Source organism: Camelus dromedarius, chromosome 4, assembly GCF_036321535.1.
Source record: "Camelus dromedarius isolate mCamDro1 chromosome 4, mCamDro1.pat, whole genome shotgun sequence".
Lineage (NCBI taxonomy): Eukaryota > Metazoa > Chordata > Mammalia > Artiodactyla > Camelidae > Camelus > Camelus dromedarius.
Window position 1 is genome coordinate 92347180 of NC_087439.1, and position 26349 is coordinate 92373528.

Genomic DNA, 26349 nt, shown 5'->3' on the forward strand with positions numbered 1-26349 from the left:
CTCATGCATGCTAAGCATGCTCTCTACCACTGAGCTAGACCCTCCCCCTTGGACTGTGTTATTAAAGTAAGTGACTAGGGAAGATAAGGAGAGACTGGGTTGAAGATCCAGGTAGAGGACTTCATCTGAGTCAGAAGAACAGAGAATGTAAAAATACAAGAGACTCTGAAATAGCAAGGGGGGTGGGTAGGGAGCACGGCCAGGGGAATCGGTCTGGTTCCAAAGCAGGGGTCCAGGTGTCTGCAGGTGCGGGGCACGGCTGTGGAGGCAGATGGAGAGGGTTTAAAGCCACCTCTGGGGAAATCCTATAAAGCACCAGCAGCATTGGAAGGCAAGGATTACAGAGGCCCTGAGTTAATCTCTTCGTTTACGATATGTTAAACAAAAAAAAAAGTGGCAGGCATTTTACAAAGCTTATGATTTTGATCCACAGATGAAGTACAACTTGCCCTCCTGGTGTGACCGAGTCCTCTGGAAGTCTTACCCTCTGGTGCACGTGGTGTGTCAGTCCTATGGTGAGTGACAAGTTGGGAAGTTTGACTGCCCTAAACTAAAGGGCTCCTGTCTGTCCATCTGTAAAATGGGAGATTGCCCTGCAACCCCAGTCAAGTGACCTTAAAGAAATGATGCCTTCTGTCCCTTCTTGGGCTGCAGCAGAGTACATATCTTCTGGTTTGGGAAACATTTGAATTATGAGCCACTTTAAAAAATAAATCTAGATTTTTTTTTTGAAAAGAGCTTATTTGAACCATATGAAAGCAGTATTTTCATTGGTCAAAATAGTTCAATAATGGAAATTCATATGGTTCAACCTAATACAGATCATAAGTATACATATATATGTATTTGGGGAGATTTAAAGATAAATTGGGTCAAATTGATGAAAAAGGAATACTATGCAATGTTAAAATAATTATGGAAAAGTTATCCAGGCCTGTTTCACCTCCACAGAGTGGGGGTCTTGCTGCCCCCCCCCCAGGCCACCTTCATAGCTCCCACCCTCTCTGGGGACCGACAGACCCCCACATTCAACTCAGGTCCCGTTAAGTTGAACTGATTTCCATTCCTTTCTTTTGCGAGCCTCCTGCTGCCCAGAAGGGACCAGAGCAGCTACCCTGGGACAGTTTAAGGCATGCGCCCTGCAGTCCCCTCGTTCCTGAGCTCTGTTTCCCAGAAGTAACTTCACCAGATGAACTCCACTCACCTTTAGATACACAGAAAGGCAACCCACCCCCACAGCCACAGCCAAGCAATTGTTCCACCTTCACAACCTTCAAAGGCCCACGTGGCACCCTCTGCCCGCAGCCTCCTCACCTGTGTGTTCCCTCCTCGTGCCCCCTCCACACCTGAGCTCTCCGGGCCTGTGACCCTTCCTGCCACCTTCAGTCACACCCAGTCCTCTCTCAGCTGCGCCTCCTGCCTACACCCTGCAGCTCCGTGAGTCCTGCCAATTCCTGATTCAACCATCTGCCCTCTTCAGCCGGCCTCTGCAGAGATTCAGGAGGGAGGGTGGCTTGTAGCATGACCACTTTTTGAACCTGAACTCGGCATTCAAAACAGTGGAGCCATAATGGAGGTCTTTAGAAAGAAGGAGGGAGATTGGTCTGGAAGTGGCATTGAGGAGCAAGGAGGACGCAACTTCCCCCTCTCCAGGCCACACATGAGGGGTGGGGAGGAAAACCAGGCCTCGCTTGAGAGGCTGCAGTGTCTTCCAGGAAGGTCCAGGTTTGGAATGTGAAGGGAAATTTGAAGATGTAGGGAGTTTTGTTAATGATATTTCATGGAATACCAGAGGGCATGGCAGGAGGGTTTAATGAGTTGCAGGTGGGCAAGAAATTGGTAAGAAAAGGGGATGAATGTCCAGAGCTCAGGAAATGGCAGTAAACTGGGAGCTTGAGTCTTATGGAGGTTGGCATCAATAGGATGTAAAGGTGCCTACTGCTGAGTAACAACTACCTTAAGATTCTCTCATCATCCAGCAGGCTAGTTCAGGCTTCTGCTTCCTGGTCCCGGATTCCCAGCTCAAGTCACGGATGTTTAAATCTCTGCTTGGGTCACATCTGCTAATATCCTGTAGGCCAAAGGAAGTCACGTGGGCAGGCCCAGACTCCCAGTGGGAGTGGGGGACGCACAGGGTATAGCTACAGGGAGGCCACCTAAGTAGCAGCTCCCCCCCTGTTTTCGGGCACAGTTAGTGTAGTGCTAATGTTACCACATTCAGTACACATGTAAAATATTTTTAAGAATTTTTTTAAAAACCTGCTTGTCCACCCTTTAACTTCTCCTCTTCAATCACCACCACAAACTCGTAGCCCCACACTTGGCCTGACTCCCCGCTTCCGTCGGCTTCTGCTTAACACAGCACCAGACCCTCGCTGACTTCTTCCTGCTCATGTCCAAACATGTTTCAGGCTGGTGCCCCTCCTGATTCAGGGAAGGGGTGCCCACTTCCTGGCCTGGCTAAGCTTTTCACCTGCACCATTTATTTGCTCCATGTCTTCCTTCTCCCCAGTATCAGCATCCCCACTCCCCAGTACCAGCATCCCCACTATCCCCAGTACCAGCATCTCCACTGTCCCCAGTACCAGCATCCCCAACATCCCTAGTACCAGCATCCCCACTGTCCCTAGTACCAGCATCCCCACTGTCCCCAGTAACAGCATCCCCACTGTCCCCAGTACCAGCATCTCCACTGTCCCCAGTACCAGCACCCCTACTGTCCCCAGTACCAGCATCCCCAACATCCCCAGTACCAGCATCTCCACTGTCCCCAGTACCAGCATCCCCAACGTCCCCAGTACCAGCATCCCCACTGTCCCCAGTACCAGCATCTCCACTGTCCCCAGTATCAGCATCCCCATTGTCTTCCTTCTCATTCTCTTTCTCCATCCACCGCACTGTTGTTTCAGTTTGTCTTTCTGATGGTCGTTAGCAAGTGAGTAATTTTCTTCCCTGTTTATTTGCCATCTATATTTCTTTTGCAAATTTTCTGCCCGTATCCTTTGGTTGGTTGAGGGGTGGGATGTTTTTCCTTTGCCAATTTGTAAAAGCTTTATTGAAAAGGATATATATTGGTTGATTGCCTCCTTGGTATCCTGTGCTGCCTCCTTTGCCCATTCATGCTGGCTGTGCCCTGGAGTTTCATCCTTATCTCTTCTCATCTTTCATGTCTTCCCTGTGGAGCCTGGGTGTCCTTGTGGCTTCTGCTTCCACCTAACCTCGTGACTCCAAATCTAAAGCTATATCTCCAGCCCTGAGTACCCAGCCGGACATCTCCATGTGACTGTATCAGAAGCACTTAGAACTCAGAATTTCTAGAACTCTGCTCTTTCTCTTACCCCCTCCAGACATGCTCTGCTGCCTTCCTTTCTCATCCAAGCACCAAGTTCCTTAAAAGAGTTGTCTACACTCAGTGTCTACATTTTATCACTTTCAACTCTCTCCCATCCCAGAATGCCTTGTGGGATGGGGGAAGGTGCCACCTCTCGCTGACCTCAACCCGCATCCCACTCTGGACCGTGAGCTCCTCATCAATACAACAAAGTGCATAGAACAGAAAAATCTTCACAGTTCACACTCCACAATCTGTGTGTTTAAAAACTTGCAAGTCTTTAGGAAAAACGATTACAGGCACATTTAGCCATGGAGGAGACAGTGTCATACACTTTCACTGAGACTTTTGAGTGTGGTTGTGGAAGGTCAATGGAACCACAGGTACAAAACAATGAAACTTCTGGAATCTTCCAAAAATATAAGTCAATTTCTGCCAAGGGTTTGCCATCCTTGTCTTGACCAGAAGGATTTCTCCTTCCCTCCCCTGCAGGCAGCACCAGCGACATCATGACAAGCGACCACAGCCCTGTTTTCGCCACATTTGAGGCAGGAGTCACTTCCCAATTTGTCTCCAAGAACGGTAAGTGGTGGGTGGTGTCCGACCCACTGTTCTCCGCCTTGGGAGGCCGGGGAGCTTGTCTTCTGGTTGCAGCAATCGACTGTGTGCGTTAGATGAAGGCTCATCCTTCCAGGCAAGTCCACCGTCCATCCATCTGTTGGGTCTCATCATGTCCAAGACACATCATGATTTCAGTCTTGAGCATGTTCTTGTTCCCTTTGGCAAATATGTCAGCTTTTTAAGCCTCAGTTTTAATACAGTCTTTAAAATTGGGGAAATGAGTATCTACCAAAGATGATCCTGGATGGGACATGGATGATTTATTAGTAATGCATTGATTTTAATATGCTTTAAATGTGATTATTTCTGTGAAAGGCAAGCAACACTGGTTTTCCAGTTAGTCTTGTGGTATACTTTCTTATCTAAATATGTTTTATGTTTAAGTTTACAAAGTAAGTCTATTTAAAGAAAATGTTAAGTCAATATTAGTGCAGGTGCGTGGTAGGCAGTAAAAGTTGTGAAAATAGGATACAGATGACTGAGTTTGGAGAAATGCTAGAGTAAATAATACTCTGTAGATTTTGCGGATAATTTTTCAAATAATCCAACTTAGCCTTGGTCGCCAGCCCACCCTTGTCCCAGCAGAAGCCTGGTTCTTTGTAGCATGTCCAGCCTTGGGCCTGGATGACCGGGGAACCATGATGTCACCTTCTCTGCCCTCCCCCCCATTTCCACAGTCAGCAGACAGTGCAGGCTCATTTAGGAGGGCTGAGCGGAGCGCCTAGTACAGGCTGGAAAAGCTTGTATTTCTCTGTGGCCTTTGGGCTATGAGGGATGTAGGATGCTCTTGATCATGCTGTTAGGTCTAACACACTGCTGGGGTCACATTGTGGCCCCAGCAATGTGACCTCTACTTTCTGAGCAGTCTCCTTCCTAGCTCTGGTTGCTGTGCCTTTCCAGAGCCTTCTACCTCTTCCCCTGGTCCCACCCATCTCTCCTTTCTCTGAGTGCCTGCAGTGTTGAGGGGTGGCCCATGCCATCACATCCTCAGTATCCGCTCTGTCCCCTCCCCTGGGACTCAGCACACCGCAGATCATCACAAGTACCGATTCACCTGGATTGAGCATTGGTTGAATGTCTATCTAAGCAGAGCCTTGGTGCTGTGGGGCTTAAAAAAAGGAAGGAAAGTAAATGAAATAAGCCAGACAGAGAAACAAGTACTATACGGCATCACTTATATGTGGAAACTTAAAATTTAAAAAAAAAAAATTTAAGTAGATTTCATAGAAACAGAGAGTGCAATGGTGGTTGCCAGGAGCTGGGAAATGAGGAGATGTGAGTAAAAGGGCACGGACTTTCAGTGACAAGACGAACAAGTTCTAGTCCTCTAATATTCAGCATAGTGACCACAGGTAATGACACAGTGTTGTATGCTTGAAATCGGCTGAGAGTAGATCCTAAGCATTCTCATCACACACACACACACACACACACACACACACACACAAATCAGTTACTTATGTGAGGTGATGGATGTGTTAATTATCTTGACCTTGGTAATCATTTCACAGTGTGTATCAAGTCATCGCATTGTACGCTTCAAATATACACAATTACATTTATCAGGTTTTCTGCAATAAAGGGGAAAAGAAAAACAAAAGGAAAGCAGGAAGGATGAGGGGACAGAGGAAGGGAGAGCGTCCACTCGCAGGTGGCTCAGAATTTACATAGAAGGACAGAACACTGTTCAGAGCCAGCCTAAGGACGCTTGCAAAAGCATCATCTAAGTGAGTACCAGACTGCGAGTTAACTAGGTACAGACAAGCATAAGGAGCAGAAGTTACTTTGTCTGAGGGAAGACCAGGCATCCCTCACAACCTGAACTTAGAAAAGAGATAAGTTTGGGAATCAAGCCCCTGAGCTTTGATTTTTGCCAGAATCCATGGGAGGGGGAGGCAGTGAGGTTGAGGGCGTCGCCCGAGGCCACACAGCTCTGGTGGCAAAGCTGAGAGTGGAACTCTTGCGCTCTGCTCCGCACCAGCTTTGATTCGTCAGAGGGGCTGTTACCATCATGAGGATGCTGCGTGGGGGTGGTGGGATTTCGGGGGAACTGCTCCTTCCGCTTGGACTCTCATCTTCCCTGGGCGCTAGGAAGGAGCATGGTTTTGGGGGCCTGGTTTGACACACTCATCTCCAGGCACCTTGTAGAACCAAATTTCTGTTCTCACTCCTTCCAGGCCCCGGGACTGTGGACAGCCAAGGGCAGATCGAATTTCTCAGGTGCTACGCTACCCTGAAGACCAAGTCCCAGACCAAATTCTACCTGGAGTTCCACTCAAGCTGCTTGGAGAGTACGTGCAGGCCGAACTGCCTTTTGTGGGGGCGAGGGGCATAGTACCCTGTCCTTCCCGCTCTGGCCTCATCTGACTTACCGATGGGCCTCAAGGGGGTCAGAAAAGTGGGGCTGCAGGTGGAGGGTTCCAGAGGACACCCAGTTACTGCAGGGGGCCCCCTACTGACGTGCAAGGCTGCTGCTCCAGTCCCAGGGACAGGTAGTAGCGGATGCACAGACCTCCTTGGCAACTGGATCCTCTCCTTGTCCCTCAGGGCGGAGTTTAGTCCACTTGAGGGCCCCCAAGCCAGGGCTCTGACTTAACCCGAGAGCCCTGGGCGAAGGTCCGGAGCTCGGGGGGGGCCAGTGCCAAGGCTGGTGCAGCTGCTGACAATCCCCTCTTCTTGCTCGGGGTCCGTGTCACAGGCATCTTTCTCAGGTGGTCCGAGCATCTGAAAGCAAGGTAGAGCTGGACAGCCTCCTGTCAGCAGCAGCAGTTAGCACAAACTGTGTTTAGAAAACACCCTTTCTGGGTGACACTTCTAGGCATATTGTCTAAAGCTGTTCCACGGTGAGCAGATCTGTGCGGTTTCCAGCTCTCCTCACCGAGATGGTCTGGACGGGGGGTTCAGGGGGTGGCACATAACCTCACAGAAGGAAGCATTTTGTGACGGGATGACAGATGCTTCCAGGGCTTCTGGGAACAAGACACATGCCACCAGCTGCAGTGCTGCGCACACACATCCCCTTCCCTTCCTCCTCAGACTCAGCCTGGGCTGGCTCCTGGTGACAGCTCTGCCTTCTCTAGGAAGTCTCCAAGTCCCAGTTCACCAAGCAGGGGCAAAGCACTTCCAAAAATGATGAGGACTTTGTGCGGGTGTTTTTAATAAACTATCGACATTTGCATACATTTCTATGGAAACAGCATATTAGGAAGCTAAAATTAGCATTTCAAAAGGCTGCTATCTTGAGTGGCGTGGGATGAGCTGTCATGTTTCCTAATCTCTTTGCCTGTGATGTGATGATTTCTTTGTTGCCTGGTTTGTTGCAAAGAGGAGCCGAGAAGGAGGGAAATCTCTCCGATTCTCCTAAAAATAATTAGACTGTGTTGGCAAATGACCATCCCCTGCACTAAAACAGAATCCCCAACAAGCCTGACTCCTAAATGATGCTGCAGCCCCTGCAGATGGTGTCTTCTTTGGTCCTGGAGGAACAACCCTAGGAGTCTTCTCTGTCTGGTTCTGGTTTCCGTTTTCTGAAAACCAGCCTTCCTGTCCTCCAACAGGTTTTGTCAAGAGTCAGGAAGGAGAAAATGAAGAAGGAGCTGAAGGGGAGTTGGTGGTGAAGTTTGGCGAGACCCTTCCAAAGGTAATTCAAGAACAGGGAGAAGTTTGCAGTCATCAGCCAGCAGTGCTGACCAGGGGACCTGGCCAGACGGAGTGCAAACCCCATGGACCAAATGTAGAAGAGGCTGCCCTAGACTTCTCTTTCAAGGCAGTTGATGTCACCTTTCTCAGCTGTGGTTAAACATGGGCCTGTGTCTAGTGGCCCCAACATTCCTAAATGGATTTCGGTTCCCCTAATGGGTCATGGAAAGGCTACAGGGCACCTCATCTGACCATGGGGCTTTACAAAGATGAGAACAGAGGGAGATCCCAGAGAGGCCTGTTCGCGGCCACACGGCTGCGCCTGTTCCCTGCAGTGTTCCTTCTTCTCAGCCCTGGCTCAGAGGATCCACTGGAGGAGCAGAGAGGAGTTTGTTTGCTCCGGACACACAAAGTACTCGACGTGTCCATGGCCCCCCGCAAGCAGAGGGTAGAGCTGCAAACATGCAGGCAACCCTTAGGGGGAACACATTTGTCTTTACTGCAAAACAACTGGTTTCCACCTGGCACCCAGCACTGCTTTTGTGATGTTAAATTGATGGTGGATGTATCCGTTGTCCACACCGGGAACATGTGGTATAGGACCCCATGTTTTTGTCACTAACAAAGGAGGGGGATATAGAGGGAGTGTCCAGGCTGGGCAGATCTATCACACAGGGCGGAGGTCTCAGGCTCCCCTGGAAGGTTCCCTCAGAGACGATGCCTGAGGTGAGTCTTGAAGGACAGCGTGAGGCTGGTGTGGGCTATGGGCTGGTGTCCTGGGCCACCCGTGACGGCATCAGTGGTTGATTGGAACCAACTCTTGGGCCACACACAAGAAGGCAGATGCCCGAATCCCAGAGTCTCCTAATCCAAGTACACTTCTGATTGGGGTCCTCCATGAGACCAGACATAGCTGTCAGAAGTCCCTGTCCTTGGGCTGTTTTCAGGTACCCAAGTCCTGGTGGCTCTGGGCTCCAAGGCAACATCCTACCTCAGCCACCCACCCCACCCTCCTGCCTCCTCTCCTGCCCAGAGAAGCACCCAGAGAGCCAGTTTCTTACTTCCTTGAAGTTGGGAAAGATGCCAGCATCCCAGTCCCCACAGCCTGTGCACCCCTGTCCCCACGTCCTAACGCTGCCCAATCCGGCTCCTCTTGCCTCTGTCCCCTCCTCTCCACCCCACTCCCACCTCCCAGATGGCCCCATCCCTCCTGTCTTCTCGCTGAGGCATCATGAAGCCTGGCAGATCTTTCTGGAATACCCGTCTGACCCTGGCATCCTTCCCTCTATCCAGTTAGTCCCTCATGTCAGCCCCTCAGTTTGGCTCCCAGGCCCCTCCTCGCTCTCCAGACTCACCTGCTCCCACAGCACCTGGGGGCCTTCACTCCCTCCTGCCCCTTGACCCTCCACACCACCTCTGTCACCTGACAGCCTCTTCTCTTCACCCTCTAAAACCCCGTCAAGGCACCTGCCAGAGGCTCCCTCCCTGCCACCTCCATCCTCACACGTTCTCTGTCCACATATTCGCCTCCCGCTCCCACCACTGCCTGGAAAGGGGGGGTCTCCCTCCTGCACCTGCAGTACCTGGGCTCCAGCTCACCTCAAGCCAGTGGTCACTACGAGTCAGTGAACCCAGTGTTCGGTGCAGCAATGGAACCTCAAAACGGTCCAGGGCTCCCACTTCAATTTCTAGCCATTTGTTCTGGAACTTTCTGAATGGAGATAGAGTCCATCCTGTCAGTCAGCATGGCACCCAGAGGCCTATCGGTATCTGGATGGGAAGGAAGGGCGCAGCCTCTGACCTTTTTATTAGGCCCACCTGTGTTGGGGTCAGCATGAGGAACAGCCTTAAGTTGTAAAAAGTCACAGTGGTAGCCAGCACGTGGGAGCGAGTGCACCACAAAGCCCCTCCCTGCGCTTGCCAAGGTGCCCTGCCCCGGAGACACGGGTTCACCCTGCACCCAGAGCCTGTGCCCGAGCCAGACCAGCAGGGGGTCAGAGACAGGCTGGAATTCGGGGTCTGTGCCCATCCCTCAATGCCCTCTAGCAACCCCCGGGACTCTCCAGGCCCTTCCCCGGGGGCTCCACGGCAGGTGGGCACAGGCCTCCTCCAGCCCTGATGGAGGGTGGGCCCTGTAGTACCCTCTTCAATGCAGCCTCCATCCTGGGAGCACGCCGAGCAGAGGACTCCACCCTGCTGGGGGGGCCTGGGGTGGGGAGTGGGGTGAGTTCAGACCTGGTTCCTGGTCCCACTAGCGTTTGTGTATCAGCCTGGCCCCACCGCCTTGATCCTGAGGTGTGCAGAGGAGGGGGAGAGAGGGCAGGGAGGCAGTGGGGGTGAGGCATGTTTGGGGTCAGATCCTCTCCCTGGGGTCCGGGGTGCAGTGTGATGGGGTTGGGGGGGCAGGAAAGGAGGTTAACCCCACCCTGCTGGGTAGGGTGGGTGTGTGGGTTCCTTTCCTGCTCTCTTGGGTAAGAAAAGCAGAGATTCGAATTTATTTAAAAAGAACATCTATGGTCCTTTTTTCCCAAGCATTCCCCTCATCTGGGCTGGCAGCCCTCCCCCACCTGTCCCCCACCTGTCCCCCACCTGTCAACTGTAACCCTGCACCTTTCTCTCTGCAGCTGAAGCCCATTATCTCCGACCCCGAGTACCTGCTGGACCAGCACATCTTGATTAGCATTAAGTCCTCCGACAGCGACGAATCCTACGGTAGGGGTCCTGGGGCAGGTGGTGCAGGTATCACACCTGCCGAAAGCGGCAGCCTCTGATGTGAGGGAGGCAGTGACATCTCCTTCCTCAAACGCCCACCTACCGCTCCGCTCCCCATTGCAGTGCTGCCAGGGGGATGGTTACTGGAGAGTCATCCCTCCCACCCCCTCTGGCTCCTGCAGTGAGGGCCAGCGACCACACACCTCCCCTATCTGTTGAGCCTTTTCCATGTCAGGTTTGTGCTGCATGCTTGCAAGTATTATTTCATTTATCCTGACATGACCTTATGAAGCAGATACAATTCTCTCAACTAGATGAGTAAACTGAGGCTCAGAACGGTGAAGTGACTCGCCCAAGTCACACAAGTAGTAACTGGCTGAGCCCAAATTTGAACCCAGGTCCGCCTGGCATTGCTCAATGCCCAGGCCAGGCAGGCTTGTGGAGGAGGCCTGTAGCCCCACCAATCGTCCTACGAGAGAGACACCATCTTCTGCAACATCTTCTTTAGCCTATCCTTGGCTCCAGCCCAACGTCAGGTTTGCCCTTGCACTTGGTGCTTTCCGCGTGGCTAGAGCGTGGAGTGAGGAGGGCAGGAGGCCAGAGAGAGGCTGGAGGTGGAGCCAGAGCAGCAGCTCCATTCCAGCCAGGCCTTCGGTAAATACCCTATCCTGGGGCCAGGAGGGAGCCATGGACGAGTCAAGACAGTAGCATGATAGGCTTTGCATCTTAGAAACACGTGTTTGCAACAATCAAGATGAGAGAGCCAGAAAGAAAGTGGTGACGGTAAAAAAAAAATTTTAAAAGGAGAGACGGGTTGAAATTGAGAGGGACTGAGAAGGGCAATTGTTTGACCAGGGAATTGGTGGAAGAAGGGAGTTGAGGATGGCCCTGCGCTTGTGGTTTGAGTCACTGGGCTAACATTTCCGTTTCCTGAACTGGGTCAGCTGTGGTGAGGAGCAGGCAAAGGAGCCTAAAAAGGCTCAGCCAGAGAAGTGGGAGGAAAGCCAAAGGCTGGGGTGGGGACACCGTCAGAGGAGGCTCAAGAAGAGGGCGCAGTTATGATAGCAAATGTGGCCCAGAGATCCAACCGGATAAAGACCAGTGTTCTGTAGATGGAGGGGCTTGGGGACCACCTGTGGACTTCGGAGATGAGGAGGTGAGGGCATGAGGCAGCCCAGGTTGTGCACCTGGGTCCCGGGAGGTTGTCTGTTTCCAGTGGAAGGAATTGAAAGGTGGTTAATGCTGACTGGTGAAGCCGAGAAACAGGAGGCTACAGACATGGAGGATGCCCGTGTGTGTCTGTCACCCACTGTGCAGGCTCTGCTCAGAGCCCTGGGATGTAGGTACCATCACCACCCTTGTTGCAGAGGTGAGGAAATGAAGTGACTTGTCCAGGGTCACACAGCCATGGAGTGACTTTGACAAGCTGCTGTGTGACCTTGGACTTGAACCCAGGCAGCCCAATTACCATATTAGGCCCTTCACCCTCACCAGAGCAGTCCTGGAAGAGGGTCCCTGAGCCAGGGCTGGGGCAGGCAGAGCTGGAGGAGCGAGATGAGGTGAGGAGAAAGAATCCTTGCGGGTGCCGGAGTGTTGGAAGGTTTGGTGGCAGGAAATGGGAACACAGGTCTGATGGTTCCCTTTTCTTCTCAAATGCTGTATTCCTCCTGTTTCTTCCACATGGTATTTGTACAAACAGCATATCATGCTAATAACGAAAAAAAAAAAGCATCCAGTGGTCTCGTTCCCCACTAAGGTGATCGTTTTTATTTTGCTTTCACACTCCCACGTTCATACATAAACTTTTATTTGAATAACTGTCACAAAGATAGCATGTATATTCTGCTTTCCTTACCTGGTATTAGATAATATATCTTTTTCATGATCCTCCTACACATCTTCATGATGGTTGCTTTAAATGTCTTCACAATATTCCATGGACTTACTGTATCCTCACTTTTTAAAGTCCTTCCTGCTACTGTTGAGGCTCTGCAGGCTCTTTTGTTAGTGTTATCAGTGATGCTGAGATGACCTCTTCACAGACATTTTTTATTCTTCGTTGGCTACATTTGTTATTCTCTTTGATCATCTCTTTAGCATAAATCCCCACATTTTCTGGGTAAACTGACTACTGGGAAGGCTCCGTCTTGCCTTGCTGACCTCGCCATGTCCAAGAGGACAGGTGTTTCCCGGCCCTTGCTGGCACTGGGTGCTCTTGGCTTCCTTCTACTCTGTGCTAATTTCATGTCTGTAGGAGAGTCCCTTAGTGCTGCCTTAATTTGCATTTTTGGTGGCTCGGAAGACTGAACTAGTTTCCTTTTTTTTTTTTAAATTAACCAGCCATACTTCTTTTTGAGGGAAATGTCTGCTGGGTTACCTGCCCATGTATCTGCTGGAGGTTTGATTTTGAAGAGTTCCTCATGGAGTTCAGATAAAACACTCTCTGTGTGAAGCCGGCTGCTGCCATTAGCCCCAGTCAGCCTCCTTTCCGTTTTTGTTTTTTAATCTGTGCAGGAGTTTAAAACGTTTGTATCCTCTTATCTGTCAGTCTTGTTTTCTCATTTCTCGCACTGTTTCAGACCTTGGGGTTATCATTGCCTCCAGCAATCAGATTAGTATTTAATTCTGTTTCTGATGGGTTTTCTGTGATTTAGTTTTTTTCACATTCGCTAATCTGCATAGAGTTCATTTTGCTGTGAGGTTTGAGATGTTCTCCCCAAACTGCTGAGGAATTGTTCTGAAAGGTTTGTTTGATAATCTCTGCCTTGGCCATTGCTGTGAAGGATCACCTGTGAGTGAGGGAGCTAAGTCCCCAGGCCAAATGAGTGGTGTTTCTCCCATGAAATGGGGGGAATTCTCGACATGACTGCTGTCCCCCCACCTCCCCAGGCGAGGGCTGCATTGCTTTGCGGCTAGAGGCCACGGAAACGCAGCTCCCCATCTACACGCCTCTCACCCACCACGGAGAGATGATGGGTCACTTCCAGGGGGAGATTAAGCTGCAGACCTCCCAAGGCAAGACGAGGGAGAAGCTCTATGGTAAGTGGGCACGGCCCCTCCCCGCTCCCTCTTCAGCGCTGCTGGGTTGGGGGCAGGAATGAAATATTCGCTCTGCTGTGGCCTTAGAGGGGAATCCAGCATCGGAAGGGATCTCAGAGACGAACTGGCCCAACCCTTAGCAGATTCAGGAATTTCCCTACAGAACCGCACACCCCACAGCCAGAAATCACCCTTCCCTGACCTCAGTCAACTTACATCTTTAAGGATATGATGCTTGCGAATTTTCCAGGTCCTCTGCTCTCACCTTAAGTCTTTTAGGCCTTGTCACTCCCTGTTAGCACCTCCACCAGAAGGACTACATTACACAGTTGACCTGCCTATCACTGACTGGCCCTTTCCAGGCCATGGAGACTGAAGCTGTGGCTGCAGTTGAGATTGGAATTGCCCATGTGGTCCCTGTTCTTCCTCGTGGCCATACGATGGGCATCATATATACACACATACCCTGGCACGTATCTACATCCTGCCCTCGTGGTACCCACCCAGGGTTTCTGTACCTTCTGTGTAGCTTTCACACACCACATACATCTGGAAGCCCCATATCTCATCTTGAGCACTTTTCTTTGGCTTTTCCTACCTTAGTGACCAGCCACCCTCCAAAGCAGCAGCATCCCTTGGCCTTCTTCTCCCTGGCAGAGTCCCCTAGCACCTCTTTGAACTTGAACTCAGTCTTTCGGTCCCGCTCAACACCACTTGCTTACTTTGGCTGGCCTTTGGGAGGGTGCGTTTCTTGGGACTCTCAGCAGTGACACCAATGCAGCCACGCTTGGAAACAGATACTCACCACAGGCATTTCCTTGCCCCATGTGAGATGCCAGCCTCGGGGAGCCAGCCCCTATCTGTCCCCAGAGGAGACCCTACTGATTTCCACTAGCTAATTTCAGATGCTACATCTCTTGGATGAGAATTGTCACTGCTCCATTGTGAGAGTATTGAAATGTGGCCAAGAAGTGCTCATAACATAGGGAGAACTCAAGGAAGTCTACAGACAGAAATTTGTAATTTTCTCTGAATTGTGCATCCATTTTTGAAACCTGGAAATTAACCTGTGTCCTTCTCAATAGTCTCCATCATGTGAAAACTTCCCTGCTTGAAAAAATAAAACATTTGAGAGGCACAGAGCTCCTCAAAATTTGTTAATCAAGTTTTTTTTCCTTTTCACACAGGCAACAGGTCATTTTTTTCCTTTTCCTCTTTGCTTTAATTCTTGCTCAAAAGCAAATAACAATGCCTAAAACATCTTGGGTTTTCATTTTATACATGATGTGTGAAATGGTCATCTTATAATATCATCTTGATTATCTCTCACAATAGCTCTGAGAGCTGGATGTTAGCCTTGTTTGGTAGGTGGGCACAGAGAGGTTAAGTCGCTGGCTGGAGGTCACACACTGAGTAAGTAGCTGGCCCAAGGGGAAAGTGCAGGTTCAGCCACTGCTAAGCTTCGTGTCTTCATAAATGTGACAGGGTCCTGCCTCTCATGTGAACAGTGAGACAGTAAGACTCACTGCAAGTGGACAGTCTGGCGCCCCTGCTCCTGGGAAGGCTCTGGGCCATCGAGGGTGCCGCCTCCCCAGGATGCAGCTCCTCGTTCTGCCCTCTGGGAGCTCCTTTCTCTAGCAGGATCTAGACCTGAGGGGGCTTGGCACCCTTGCAACTGGAAACCAGAATCAGATATGAAGACAGGGTCCCAGTTCCCCATGAAGCTCGTGAATAGGTTGGCTTTGGGCACCAGATACTCCAGTAGAGCCACCTTGTTATATTTGTTTTATTCAGAGCTACTAAGAGATAGTTGCCTGTTTTACCCCTTGCTGACACAAACAAGTGAAAATGTCACATGAAATGACAACTCTCGGTCATACACACCAACTCTCCTCCCTCCAGAGCCACAGCAGGCATAACTAATCAATCACCAGCCTCACATGAGGCCTCAGAATCTTGCTTAGCCCCTTCCTCAGGCAGCCATTATTCACTGTCTAGCTTCAGCAAGCCAGTGGAAATCTCAGCCCAAACTCTGGGGGCTGGGCCCCTCACATGATCTTTCCTGGCCCTTTTTTTTGCAGACTTTGTGAAGACAGAGCGGGATGAGTCCATTGGGCCCAAGTCCCTGAAGAGCCTCACCAGCCACGACCCCATGAAGCAGTGGGAGCCTGTCAACAGGTAGAGCTGGGGTGGGCGGCTTCACTACAAATAAGCGTGGCTTTGCAGACCCAGGACCCAGGAGAGGGGACATGGAGCAGAGAGAACGCAAGGCCTGAGGGGGAAAGAAAGCTCCGGGCTGGAGAGGCGCTGTTCCGGCTCCGAAGCTTCTGACCACAAACCCCGGGCTCTGGGGAGGCTGGTGTGATTGTGACAAGGCCAGGGAGACTCTTCTCTGTTGCAGAGTTCAGTTCAGTTCAAGAGACACTGGCTGAACACCTATTATGTGTCAGCTTCTAGAGAAACCAAGGCTCATTAGGTGCAGTCTCTGCCTTAGGAACTCACAGCCTACTAGAAAGATGCCCAGTCCAGGAGGAAGCGACTGCAGAGATGATAGCATGGAACAGTCGTCCTATTTCCTGTGGACCGGGGACATCAGCAGTCATGGCTCCATGTCCAAAAGTCCCGTCCTGTTAATAAGGGGTAAAATCATTGGAGGAAAATGCACACGGGTTGCTCCTGGCAGAGCCTGGGCTGGGAAGAATCTGGACATCAAGAGTCTGCATCACTAGGGGCCAGCGTCACCTCAGCTCATTGATGCAGTCTTAAGTTCCAGAATCAAGCCAGCAAGGGTTGTCATGGTCTCCAGACCAGCTCACCTGCCAAGGGGACAAAGCAGTGCCAGGCAGCCAAGCAAAATTCTAGAAGCTGCGGCAGAGCCCAGCTTACTCCCCGCCTCCTTTCAGCCCCCACTACCTGTCCTTCCCCCCCACCTCCCCCCACATGCACAGCAACTCCCACCTCCAGCCCTTCCCCAGTCCACTTCCAACTTCTGATAGTTGTAGCCGTGGGCATTAAAGTATCCCTTTCAGTCTTTTTCTCCTACTACCATCCCCTCAACAAAGGCATCCCAGCTCTCAAATGTCTGCTTAACTCCAGTATCAGGACCAGTGTAGGTCAACCAGTTATTTCCCATTTGACTAGTATTAGAATTTACACTTACTTCTTAAGTAGGTATGAACTGATGGGAGTGCGGTATGCCCAGAACCAGGCTGGCTGAGCAGATGGGAGCTGGGGAGCATTTGTTACAACCTGTATACTCAGTCTGCTCTCCCGAGAGCACTGTCTCACAAGGAAGGATGGCACTTCTGTCACCGAGAGGCAGCACAGTGGTGTCTCAGGGTTACCTCACTAGGTCTGGCCATCCCTTAACTGCTTTAGGCTAACTCCCCCACAGTAGAGGCTCCAGCCTTGACTTCTGTGACCTCCACACTCATCTTTCCCAAGGCCTGCATGGCTGTGTTCATTCTGATGCTTCACAAACATGCAAGCCAACTGGCTCCATCTTCCGCCCCCACCGTCTGCCCCAACGATCGCTTGTCCACAGCGGCCCCCTCATTCCATTCTCACCTCTTGCTCACAGGCCTTCAGACTGTTCCTGGAATGGGTCATCCCCCTTGTACCACAGGGCCTTTGCACTTACTCTTATCACTGTCTCCTCTCCCTCCCTTCAGACAGGCCCTGTCTGGCCGCCCTGTGCCCAGGCGGTCCCAACCATGTGCTAGTCTGTCTCTGCCCCTTTAATTACTCTCAGTCAGACTTTGCAGGGTATAAATATGTCATCTCTGTCACTGAGCTTGTTCTGTTTGTCTCTCCCATCATATGTTGGTTCCACAAGAACAGAGACTGTGGCTGTCTCATTTACAACCAAATTTCCTCCTTTTGGCCCTAGTGTTACTAGGCACTCAATAACCACTTTGTTGTATGAATGAAAGAATGAATGAATGCACTACCCCAGAAGTGAAGGAATTAAGGAGAGCCTGAGGAACCCTGAGGGACATCAGAGGACACTGTCCTCAGGCTGGTGCTGACCTGGAGGAGCCCTGAGGTATGACTTTGTGTGTCTGCCCCTCAGGGTCCCTCCATGTGGTGGCTCCAGCATCACTGAAATCATCAACCCCAACTACATGGGGGTTGGGCCCTTTGGGCACATGAAGCAGAACCTGTCCCCTGACCAACAGCCCACTGCCTGGAGCTATGAACAGCCACTCAAGGACTCCTCCCTGGGGCCTGGAAGGGGAGAGAGCCCTCCGACCCCACCCTCCCAGCCGCCCATATCACCGAAGAAGTTTTCATCATCCACAGCAACCCGAGGCCCCTGCCCCAGGACGCAGGAGTCAAGGTGAGTCCTCTTCACCAAGACCTCTCCCTTCCCTGGGTTTTCACCACCAGGAATCCTGCTTAGAAGAGAAGCCGTGTGAGGGCAGGGATGTGTGTCTGCTTGGGTCACTGACTCATCCTTGGGGCCTGGAACACAGTAGGCACTTGAGAAATGCTTGTGGAATCTCCAATTCCTACCCTTGAAAGGTTTTATAAAAATAGGATAAAACATTTTAAACATACTGCCAAAGAAAAACACACTCCTGTAAAACGACATTCATTGAAAAACACATTTCTGTAAGCAGTGAACCTCATCCATCGCCCACTCCCTGGAGGGCCCAGGGGACCAGAGGTGGGAATTTCCATGTAGGAGTCCCTCCCCAGCTCCGAGTTCCCCTGTCTCTCCTCAACCACGAAGGTTGCTGTTCCCATGTGCATCTTTCCGGTCTCTTCTGTTAAGACTGATTAGAAAAAGCAGGGACTGGGAATTCCAAAGGGGAGGAGAGCAGCCAGCCTGCAGGGAGGGAGGGGATCTGGCTGTGAAACTTCAGGGAAAACCCAGCCGTTAGAGAAAGCTGACCCACGTCTAGAATTGGTCCAGGCTGTACGTGCTCAGAGGATGGGAGCCAGGGAGTAGCCTGGCCTGGGCAGCCACTTCTGATCAGTGGTGCCTTAACCAAGCAGCCCCATGCCTGAGTGTCTTGTGGAAACGCAGGATTATTGGGAGCCTTTTGTGCTCCTAGTAACCATAGAACAGACAGAAATTAAAGGTACAGATCTTAATTAACAATGATTGAAGATGTGCAAAGTACCATTAGCATTTTCTTCCTTTGGGGGCTGCCTGTACTGTTTATAAGGACTTCAGAGCATCGCTCAGGGCCTGTCTTCCCCTCTCTGATCCTCTGTTCCTCACGGCATTTTCTGTGTGTGTGAAGAGCCGGGGAAGGGCATGTTGTCAAACACCGCTCCCCTCACCTCCCGCCACTTCCAGCCCTCCCGAGGCTGGCCTGGCTGGGGTTTCCTCTGGATTGAAAGTTTACAATTTTCTGTCTTAAGTTTTTTCTCTTAAAAAAAAAAAATTGGACAGATGAAGGGAGGGACGGAGGGAGGGAGGAGGATGGGACAGCACAAGACCTGCCCTCAAGCTCAGCCCTGTCTCTGTACCTCCAGTTTTCAGAACTTGTTAATGTTGTGGACTCTGGTCTTTCCATAAGAAATATCAGAGAGGGAGAAACAGCCTCAGTTTTCTCCCCTGGATAAATGAGGACAAAAGCCACCGTACGGTGGGTGCTGAGGCACCTTTTTGGCAAAGGTCTTCTTTTTGGCGACCCCGGGGAAAGGAGCTGTAAACAACCACAAAGAAGAAGGGGACCGTTTAAGTGAAATGTTTTAAGTTCCCAAAGTAAATGTCCCTTTGTGCCTAATAACTTGGAACACAGCACACAGCTTGGAACCGGGTGGGGAGCTGTTTCCTCCAGTTTCATGGGTCACAGCTTTAGAATGGGGACAGCTCCCAGGCGTGGGTGCTGCCAGCTTCTTGCCTCTAATCACCTCATTTCTGAGGTGTGAGCTTAGAACCCACGCTGCAGCCCTCTTTGCTGCTCCCGACCCCCTACTCGGCCTGAATGAAGACTGTGGAAAAGTGGGTGTCACCAGTCCGCCCTGCAACTAAGTAGGGTGACCAGACGTCCTGGTTTGCCCAAGACTGTCCTCTTTTTTGCAGTAAGAATCCCATGTCCGAGGCACTGCTTGAATCCTCGGCAAACCAGGGCGACTGGTCCCCCTGAACTGAAGTCGTGTGGTTAGAAAGGGGGCCTTGCTCAGACCCTACTCAGTGTTTCACTTTTATAGGAAAGAGCAGACTCTGGAGTCTGAGGAGTGCATTTGGCCACAGGAATAGACTCTGTGCCCTGGGCGTGGGTCCCCGTACTCCACCCCCGTGGCTGCTGTGAGAGCGGGTTTTCCCATCTCCCTCACCCCTACCAAGCCTTCCCCACTCTGAGAGGGACAGCAGCCCCCTCCTCAAGGGAAGACTTGACTTGCCCCATCTCCCTGCTCCTTCCCCAGGGGTGCGAGCTTTGCAGTCACCAGAAGGCTTGCATCCAGGATCCTCTTCCAGGCCCTGCCCTGCATTCTCTGAGGCGAGCCCCTCCTCGCTCAGTCTTTGAGGGTGGGCTTCAGGGGAAGGCGATGCGTTTTTCTTTTCTCCTTGCCTCTTCATCAGAACTTCTGGGCAATGCCGCTTTCACACTCCTGCCCCCGCCTCCCTGGGCCGACATATGGCAAAGGTCTTTGAGGACTGAGGGGCAGTGTAGAGGATGGCCCGTGGTGGACAGGTACCTTCCAAAGTCTTTGTTTAAGGCCCTGACATTTCTGGTTATGCAATTGCTTCCAGATCTTTCCAAAGAGTAATGAGCAAAACACCAAGTCTACAGTCTGGGGCCCCCTTTGGCATGTCCCTGAGGCTAGCCTCCTCGACACCTCACATCATCTCAGCTCACTGGCACCTGTGTAAGGATGACATCTCGCCTTTGTCCCCTGCCCACAACTCCTCCCCCAGAGAGTCCATTAGCCTTGGCTGTCTGGCACCTTTGAGCAGCGTCTCAGCACACACTCCATCAGGAAGAGGCATCAGGGCCTCAACAGTTCAGTGTGTTTTCCAAGGGACCCACATTTTCTTCATAACAGCTTCCTTATTTTGCAGGAAAACAGAACCCAAAACACTCCCCTGGGAGAGTGTGCCGTTGGCCAGAAAGTAAAATGTGTTCCCATTCTTGGTTCTCATAATTTGCTCAGCAGGAAATCACCTCCAGTAAGAGCAGTAATAAATCAGGAAACAGACAAACAAAGGAAGCTCTCACCTACTTTGGGTACAGCATGGAGCTCCTTCTCCATCCATGAGTCAAACAGGCCTATTTTCTTGCTAATGGCTTGTTTCTCCAATGCATCTCTCCAGGTTGCTTCTGATTTTCAACATGAACGCCACTTTTCCCTTCTTACTCTGAGTGAGGACACGAAGGAGATCACACTTTCCAGGGAGAGGAGTTTATTCAGAGGAAAGAATACTGTGTTAATAGGGACCGTCAGCCCCCTGAGCATAGATTTTGTCTGGTTCATGGTGACCTCCTGTGCCTGGGGCAGTGTCTCATGCTCGGGGGGCTCCTACACATGTGTTAAATGGCGCTCCTTGACCTGGGACCCTCAAGCAGCATAGGTGGTCACTGAGCAGGTGGTCTGGTTGCCTGCAAAGCTTCTGTTCCCCTGAGGGTCAGAGTAGAATTTGCTAGAGACACAGAGGAGAGGCTGCAGGATTCTTGGGGGAAGCCAGGAAGGGAGGTCTCTTAGCAGCAGTGATTGTGGTGGGGGACCAGCTATGGAGGGCAGGCGTCTCTCATGAGGATGGAGCAGGTGGGGTTTTTTTGGTATAGAGGGTGCCAAGTAAGCCCCCACATCACTTCAGTAAAGCCCCCCTTGCTCACTGATGCTCCGATGTGGACAGTTTCTCTAGTGGAAAACATCCAAGGCAAGAGCTGAGCTTACCTGTGAGATCATCAGTATCTGAGTAACACAGTACATACTCCTATCATTTTTTAAAAAGTTTTTTTTTTAATCAAGGTGAAATTCGCATAACATAAAATAAAGCATAGCATTTATTGCAGTATAGTCAGTTTACAATGTTGTCAATTTCTGGTATACAGCACAGTGTTTAGTTATATATATATTCCTTTCCATATTCTTTTTCATTATAGGCTATTATAAGGTATTGAATAGAGTTCCCTGTGCTATATAGTGGGACCTTGTTATCTATTTTATGTATAGTAGTATCTGCAAATCCCAAACTCCTAATTTACCCCCTCCACACCCCGCCTTTTTCCCCTGGTAACCATTAAGTTTGTTTTATATATCTGTGAAGCACAGCATTTTAAAGTGAACAACTCGGTACCATTCAGTCAGTATATTCACAGTGTTGTGCAACTACCACCAGCATCTAATTCCAAACCTCCTTACTGCCCCCAAAGAAAACCCCACACGCATTAAGCAGTCATTCCCCACGGTGTTTCTTGCCTGTGTGTCCTCTTTCCCACCTCCAGGCCCGGCGACGTGGGGAAGAGCGCAGGTGAACCTTTGCTTCCCGAGGACCCGCAGCTGACCAAGCCCGAGATGTTTGAGAACCCGCTGTATGGGTCTGTGAGTTCTTTCCCCAAGCTGGTTCCCCGGAAAGAGCAGGAATCCCCCAAAATGCTGAGGAAGGAGCCCCCGCCCTGCCCGGACCTGGGAATCCTGTCGCCCAGCATCCTGCTCTCCAAAGCCCCGGAGACGGAGGGCAGCAAGGGGGCAGGCAAGCCGCCGCCCGCGCCAGTGCCCATGCCCGCGCCCTTCCTCAGCCCCACGCCCCGGCTTCGCTCCTTCACCTGCTCGTCCTCCGCCAACGAGGGCCGCCCGGCGGGCGGGGACAAGAGCCAAGCGAAGCCCAAGGCCCCCGCCGGCTCGCAGGTCCCGGTGCCAGCCAAAAGGCCCATCAAGCCTTCCAGGTCGGAACTGAGCCAGCAGCCCCCGCCCGCCCCGGGGCAGCGGCCTCCCCTCCCGGTCAAGAGCCCGGCGGTCCTGCACCTGCAGCACTCCAAGGGCCGCGACTACCGCGAGAACGCCGAGCTCCCCTACCACGCCAAGCACCGGCCCGAGGACGCGCCACTCGGCAGGGCCGCCATGCAGGTGCGCTCGGGGCGCGGGCGGGCTTGTGCGCATGCGGGGGCGCTTTGATCCCGCCACCGTGTGCGCGTGCGTGTGATACGGGAGCACGTGGGCTGGTGTGCTTGAGAGTGTAAGAGCACCAGCGAGTCCAGGAGTACGCTCCAGTGCACGCGTGTGATTCAACCACCATGCCTAGGAGTGTGCTCGGGTGCACCTGGGCTCTCGTCCATGCAGGTGAGTGCGTGTGCATGTGTGTGATAATGAGGATGGGGCCTAGGAGTGGGTTCCAAGAAACGGTGGTTCTGGGAGCTGTGTATCAGAAATGGGGTGGAGACAGGATTTGAACCCACCTGTCCTCAAAGTCCTTGCTCCTACGTTGAAAGGGTTAAAGGACCCACTGTGGGTAAAGGCCCACAGGAATAAGGCTCCATAAATGCAAAGAGCTCAGATCCTTTATATTTCATTTTCTTTCATTATTATCATCATTACTACATTACATTACAGTGCTTTAAAATTTCCCAGTGTTTTAGAGACTTCAGACACAGTGTCCCCTTCCTTCCTATGAAACAGATTTCTTGTTTGAACAAAACTAATAGTGGTTAAGAACAGATTCTGGAGCCAGACTGTTTGCATCTTGGGTTTGCATCCCAGCCCTTCCACTTTTTGGCTCTGTGCCTCGAGCCTCAGTTTACTCATCTATAAAAAGGGGACTATCAGTGGAACCTGCCTCGTAGGTTTATAGGGAGGATTATCATTACTCTCTATATAGTACGTATTACTACATATATCATTACTATATATTCCTATGCATACATATATATGTGTATATCAGAATATAGGTCAGAACATATGTAAGTACTGAGAACAGTGTGTTGGCTCTCTTCAGCACTGCGTTAAAGGAGCCCTGATGTAACTCATAACCTGCAGGGACATCGGGACCTCTAGTTAAATCTGGCCTGGAGAGAATGCAGCGCTGACTGTCTTCTCCTGTTCTTGTTCCGCAGTGAAGCCCCCGGTGAGCTGCCAGCGAGATGGGAGCTCAGAGGAGCAGCAGGAAGCCGCTGAGACCCTGTCTCGGGACCCCCTGTGTGTTCCTCCTACCAAGCTTCCTCTGCAGGGCTTTGTGACTTTCAGGAGAGGGCCTAGTTTCTGTGCGGTTGGCAGAGCGCACTGGCTGCGAAACTTGGCACCAAGTGCTGAGGTTAGAAGAAAAAGCTCACCCGACAGACAACAGACAACCCACACACCTGGGCCCCCAGCTTGATCTTGGTACTTGGAACCCAAGAGCTTTGTTCCGGTCGCCATTTTGAAGAAAGGAACTAAAGCGCTGATTTGTGGGTAGAGATATAAATAATAATAATAATATTAATAATAATAATGGCTACATGTATGGAACACTCACCATGTGCCAGGTACCGTGCTGAGTGCTTTACAAACATTGTCAGTTGAGTCTTCTTCAGCCAACCAAAACCACATTCCCAGACCCTCCGGTTCAAAACAGTATGTCCTGAGTGGTTTGGACAAAGCATTAAAAATCAAGGCCAGTGCCCCCCTGGAGTGAGACAGGCCTTGACCTCTAGGGAGCTGAGGAGAGGGTGGTTAATTTAGGGTACAGTGAACCTGGCCTTGTCTAGCTTCAGTGATACAAACTGCGTTAGCTAAAGCCATGAGAGTCTGGCAGCGCTGGCGTGGAGAGCTGGGACCTCTCCGGGTCCTCTCAGTTCTTTAGTCGAAAGAAGAAGGAAAGCAGCTCTTACTCTCCAGTAGAGAGGACTGATGATGCCAGGCTGGTGCCAGGTCCCCCGTGCCCTCTTCCAGACAGGCAGCCACCTCCAGGCCATGGGATGAGCCACACTCTCTAAGCTTTAGCTCCTTATGCTGATGCAAGAGTCCTTGCCGTTCATTGCCCCTAAAAGCCAGTTCTCCCGCCTGGCTGCTGGGGAGGGCAGGCCTCTCCGTTTCCTGCTCCCAAAACGGTGCCACCTTTTCTTTCCGAACTCCGTGGCTTTCAGCCCTGCTTCTTGGTTACTAGGAAACTAGATTGGTGATGTCTTTTCTTGTGTTGCTTTTTGACATAACGGAATTAATGTAGGAAACCAAATGCAGAAGTGTGTGTGTGAGTGCAAGAGAAATGGGTACGCACCCCACATCCCCATATGTGTCAGTTTGCATGACCAATAAATTGTGCCTTTCTCACTTAGCTCCCATCTGCGTGGCGTATTTTCCTGACATTCAGCCACAGTCTTGCTTCTAGGCTGTCGGGGCTGCGGAGCAGCAGCCCGGGGAGGGGAAGGTGTCAAGGTTCACGGTAGAGATGGGCCAGCATTGCCCTGACCGAGGGAACTCCACAGAATGAGTCTGAAGCTGGGCATGGACCAGGAACAGCAGGAGACGTCACACATCATCATGGGACTCCAGGCATCCTGCAGCCACCCAACTTCCACTAGCATTGTCCCATAGCTGCCACCACCGCCTGCTGTCCAGCAGACACAAGACACTTATAAGTGTTTGTTGCTAAGCTCCAAAGACAATAAATACATGTGAACGATCACCAGGTCGTGGGCCTCCAGCTCACCATGTTCAGGGCAGCTTGCGCGGCTCATGGGTCAGGGATCAGCACCCAGCCCAGAAGGCAGATGTGGGTGCCGCTTGCCCCACCCCTTTACAGGGTGCCTTGGCCTGGGCTGCTGCTCCCACTACCTCAAGGTACTTGGCCTCTGGCTCACTGACACCAGACCTGGACTCCAGGCAGAGCTTGAGAGAGTGGTGTTCTTCGAAGCCACAGAGCAAACCATTCACTGCCCTATAACAAAGGCACATGGAGACTGGCGGGGGTGAGGGGGGCTGAAATCCCACTGCAACCGAGGCTCTTCATCCACCCGGATGGGATCCCCTCGCCCTGTAGGCTCACTTCCTAGTCCCCTCGTGGAACCTGACTGGAGTCCCCAGGACACCTCCCTTCTGACTCCATAGGCCAAGGACCAGGGTGAAAGGACAACTGGAGACAACCAGACATCCTCTCCATCGCTCCTACATCCACAGTCCACAGCTGAGGACCTGAGCGCCGATGCCCGCGGCACCTGGGAGTCCACTGCTGCCAGGGTGCTGGCATGCCGCGAGGTACCTGCAGCTCCCACCCAACCTGGAATGGACATCCAGGCCCCCCACCATTTCTGAGGGGTCCTGGGAGAAGTGAGTCCAGGAGCAGCAGTGGTCTGAGTTCTGGCATTTGAGTAAGCACAGTGCCCCCCACCCACCCTCTCCAAGCTCCAACACAAGCCGTGTCAGCACAAGCAGGTTTTGACTGTAAGTTGATGGACAACAGGGCCCACTGTGATGCCTGGAACTGGAAACTGTGAAATTTAAGACTTTTTATCCTTGTCCTTTCCACTCCTCAGCCTTGCACCCACCCCTCCAGGTCCCTGACCACCTTCTCCCCAGGTTCTGGTCTACCATCATCTCTTAGGGCCCACTTTCCTGGGGGCAGATTTCTCTGCCATCTCTCCTTTGCTCCCAGTCCTAGGCCTCCCAAACACCTGATTCCCCCTCCTGCAGCAGGATGAGAGGGGAACCCAGAAATTCCCACCTCCATCACCTAAGTAATTTACCTCTATTTTATTTCAGCCATTCTTCACCAAGCTCCCTAACCAAGGAGGCGGATTAACTAACAAGCTTTCCTCACAAAAGTGCCTCCTACCCCTATGGCGAATTCTGTTGTTCCCCGAGGTTGCAGAAGCTGCTGTAGTCACTTTTTTTAAGATGCAAGATTTTTTCCTTCTTTACATGATTAGATGAAAGCTGGTTGAAAACAGCAGATTTTATGCCAACAGGAAGGTGGTGTTAGCCTAATTGACTTTCTCTAACAGCAGCCTGCATCCAGCATCTCCACCCCCGGGGCGGCTGTTGCAGCTCCGAGCCTTCAGCCCAGGGCCAGGTTCAGGGTCAGCCGGGCGGCGCCTCCTCCTTCCTGGGCTGTGGTTCTTTTCCATGCCATTTTT

At 51.5% G+C, this 26349-nt stretch overlaps 1 protein-coding gene across 1 annotated transcript in view; it reads left to right on the forward strand.

The window, feature by feature from the left end:
• The window catches only part of INPP5D (inositol polyphosphate-5-phosphatase D), a 114040-nt gene extending 89489 nt beyond the window's left edge, over nucleotides 1-24551 (forward strand). The window contains exons 18-27 of the mRNA XM_064485272.1: nucleotides 434-515; nucleotides 3824-3913; nucleotides 6130-6243; nucleotides 7510-7592; nucleotides 10216-10303; nucleotides 13193-13342; nucleotides 15424-15520; nucleotides 17415-17681; nucleotides 21751-22372; nucleotides 23356-24551. Coding sequence (XP_064341342.1) covers nucleotides 434-515; nucleotides 3824-3913; nucleotides 6130-6243; nucleotides 7510-7592; nucleotides 10216-10303; nucleotides 13193-13342; nucleotides 15424-15520; nucleotides 17415-17681; nucleotides 21751-22372; nucleotides 23356-23358 — 1596 coding nt within the window. The 3' untranslated portion in view covers nucleotides 23359-24551. The remainder of the gene's footprint in view (nucleotides 1-433; nucleotides 516-3823; nucleotides 3914-6129; nucleotides 6244-7509; nucleotides 7593-10215; nucleotides 10304-13192; nucleotides 13343-15423; nucleotides 15521-17414; nucleotides 17682-21750; nucleotides 22373-23355) is intronic.
• Nucleotides 24552-26349: the final 1798 nt, after the last annotated feature.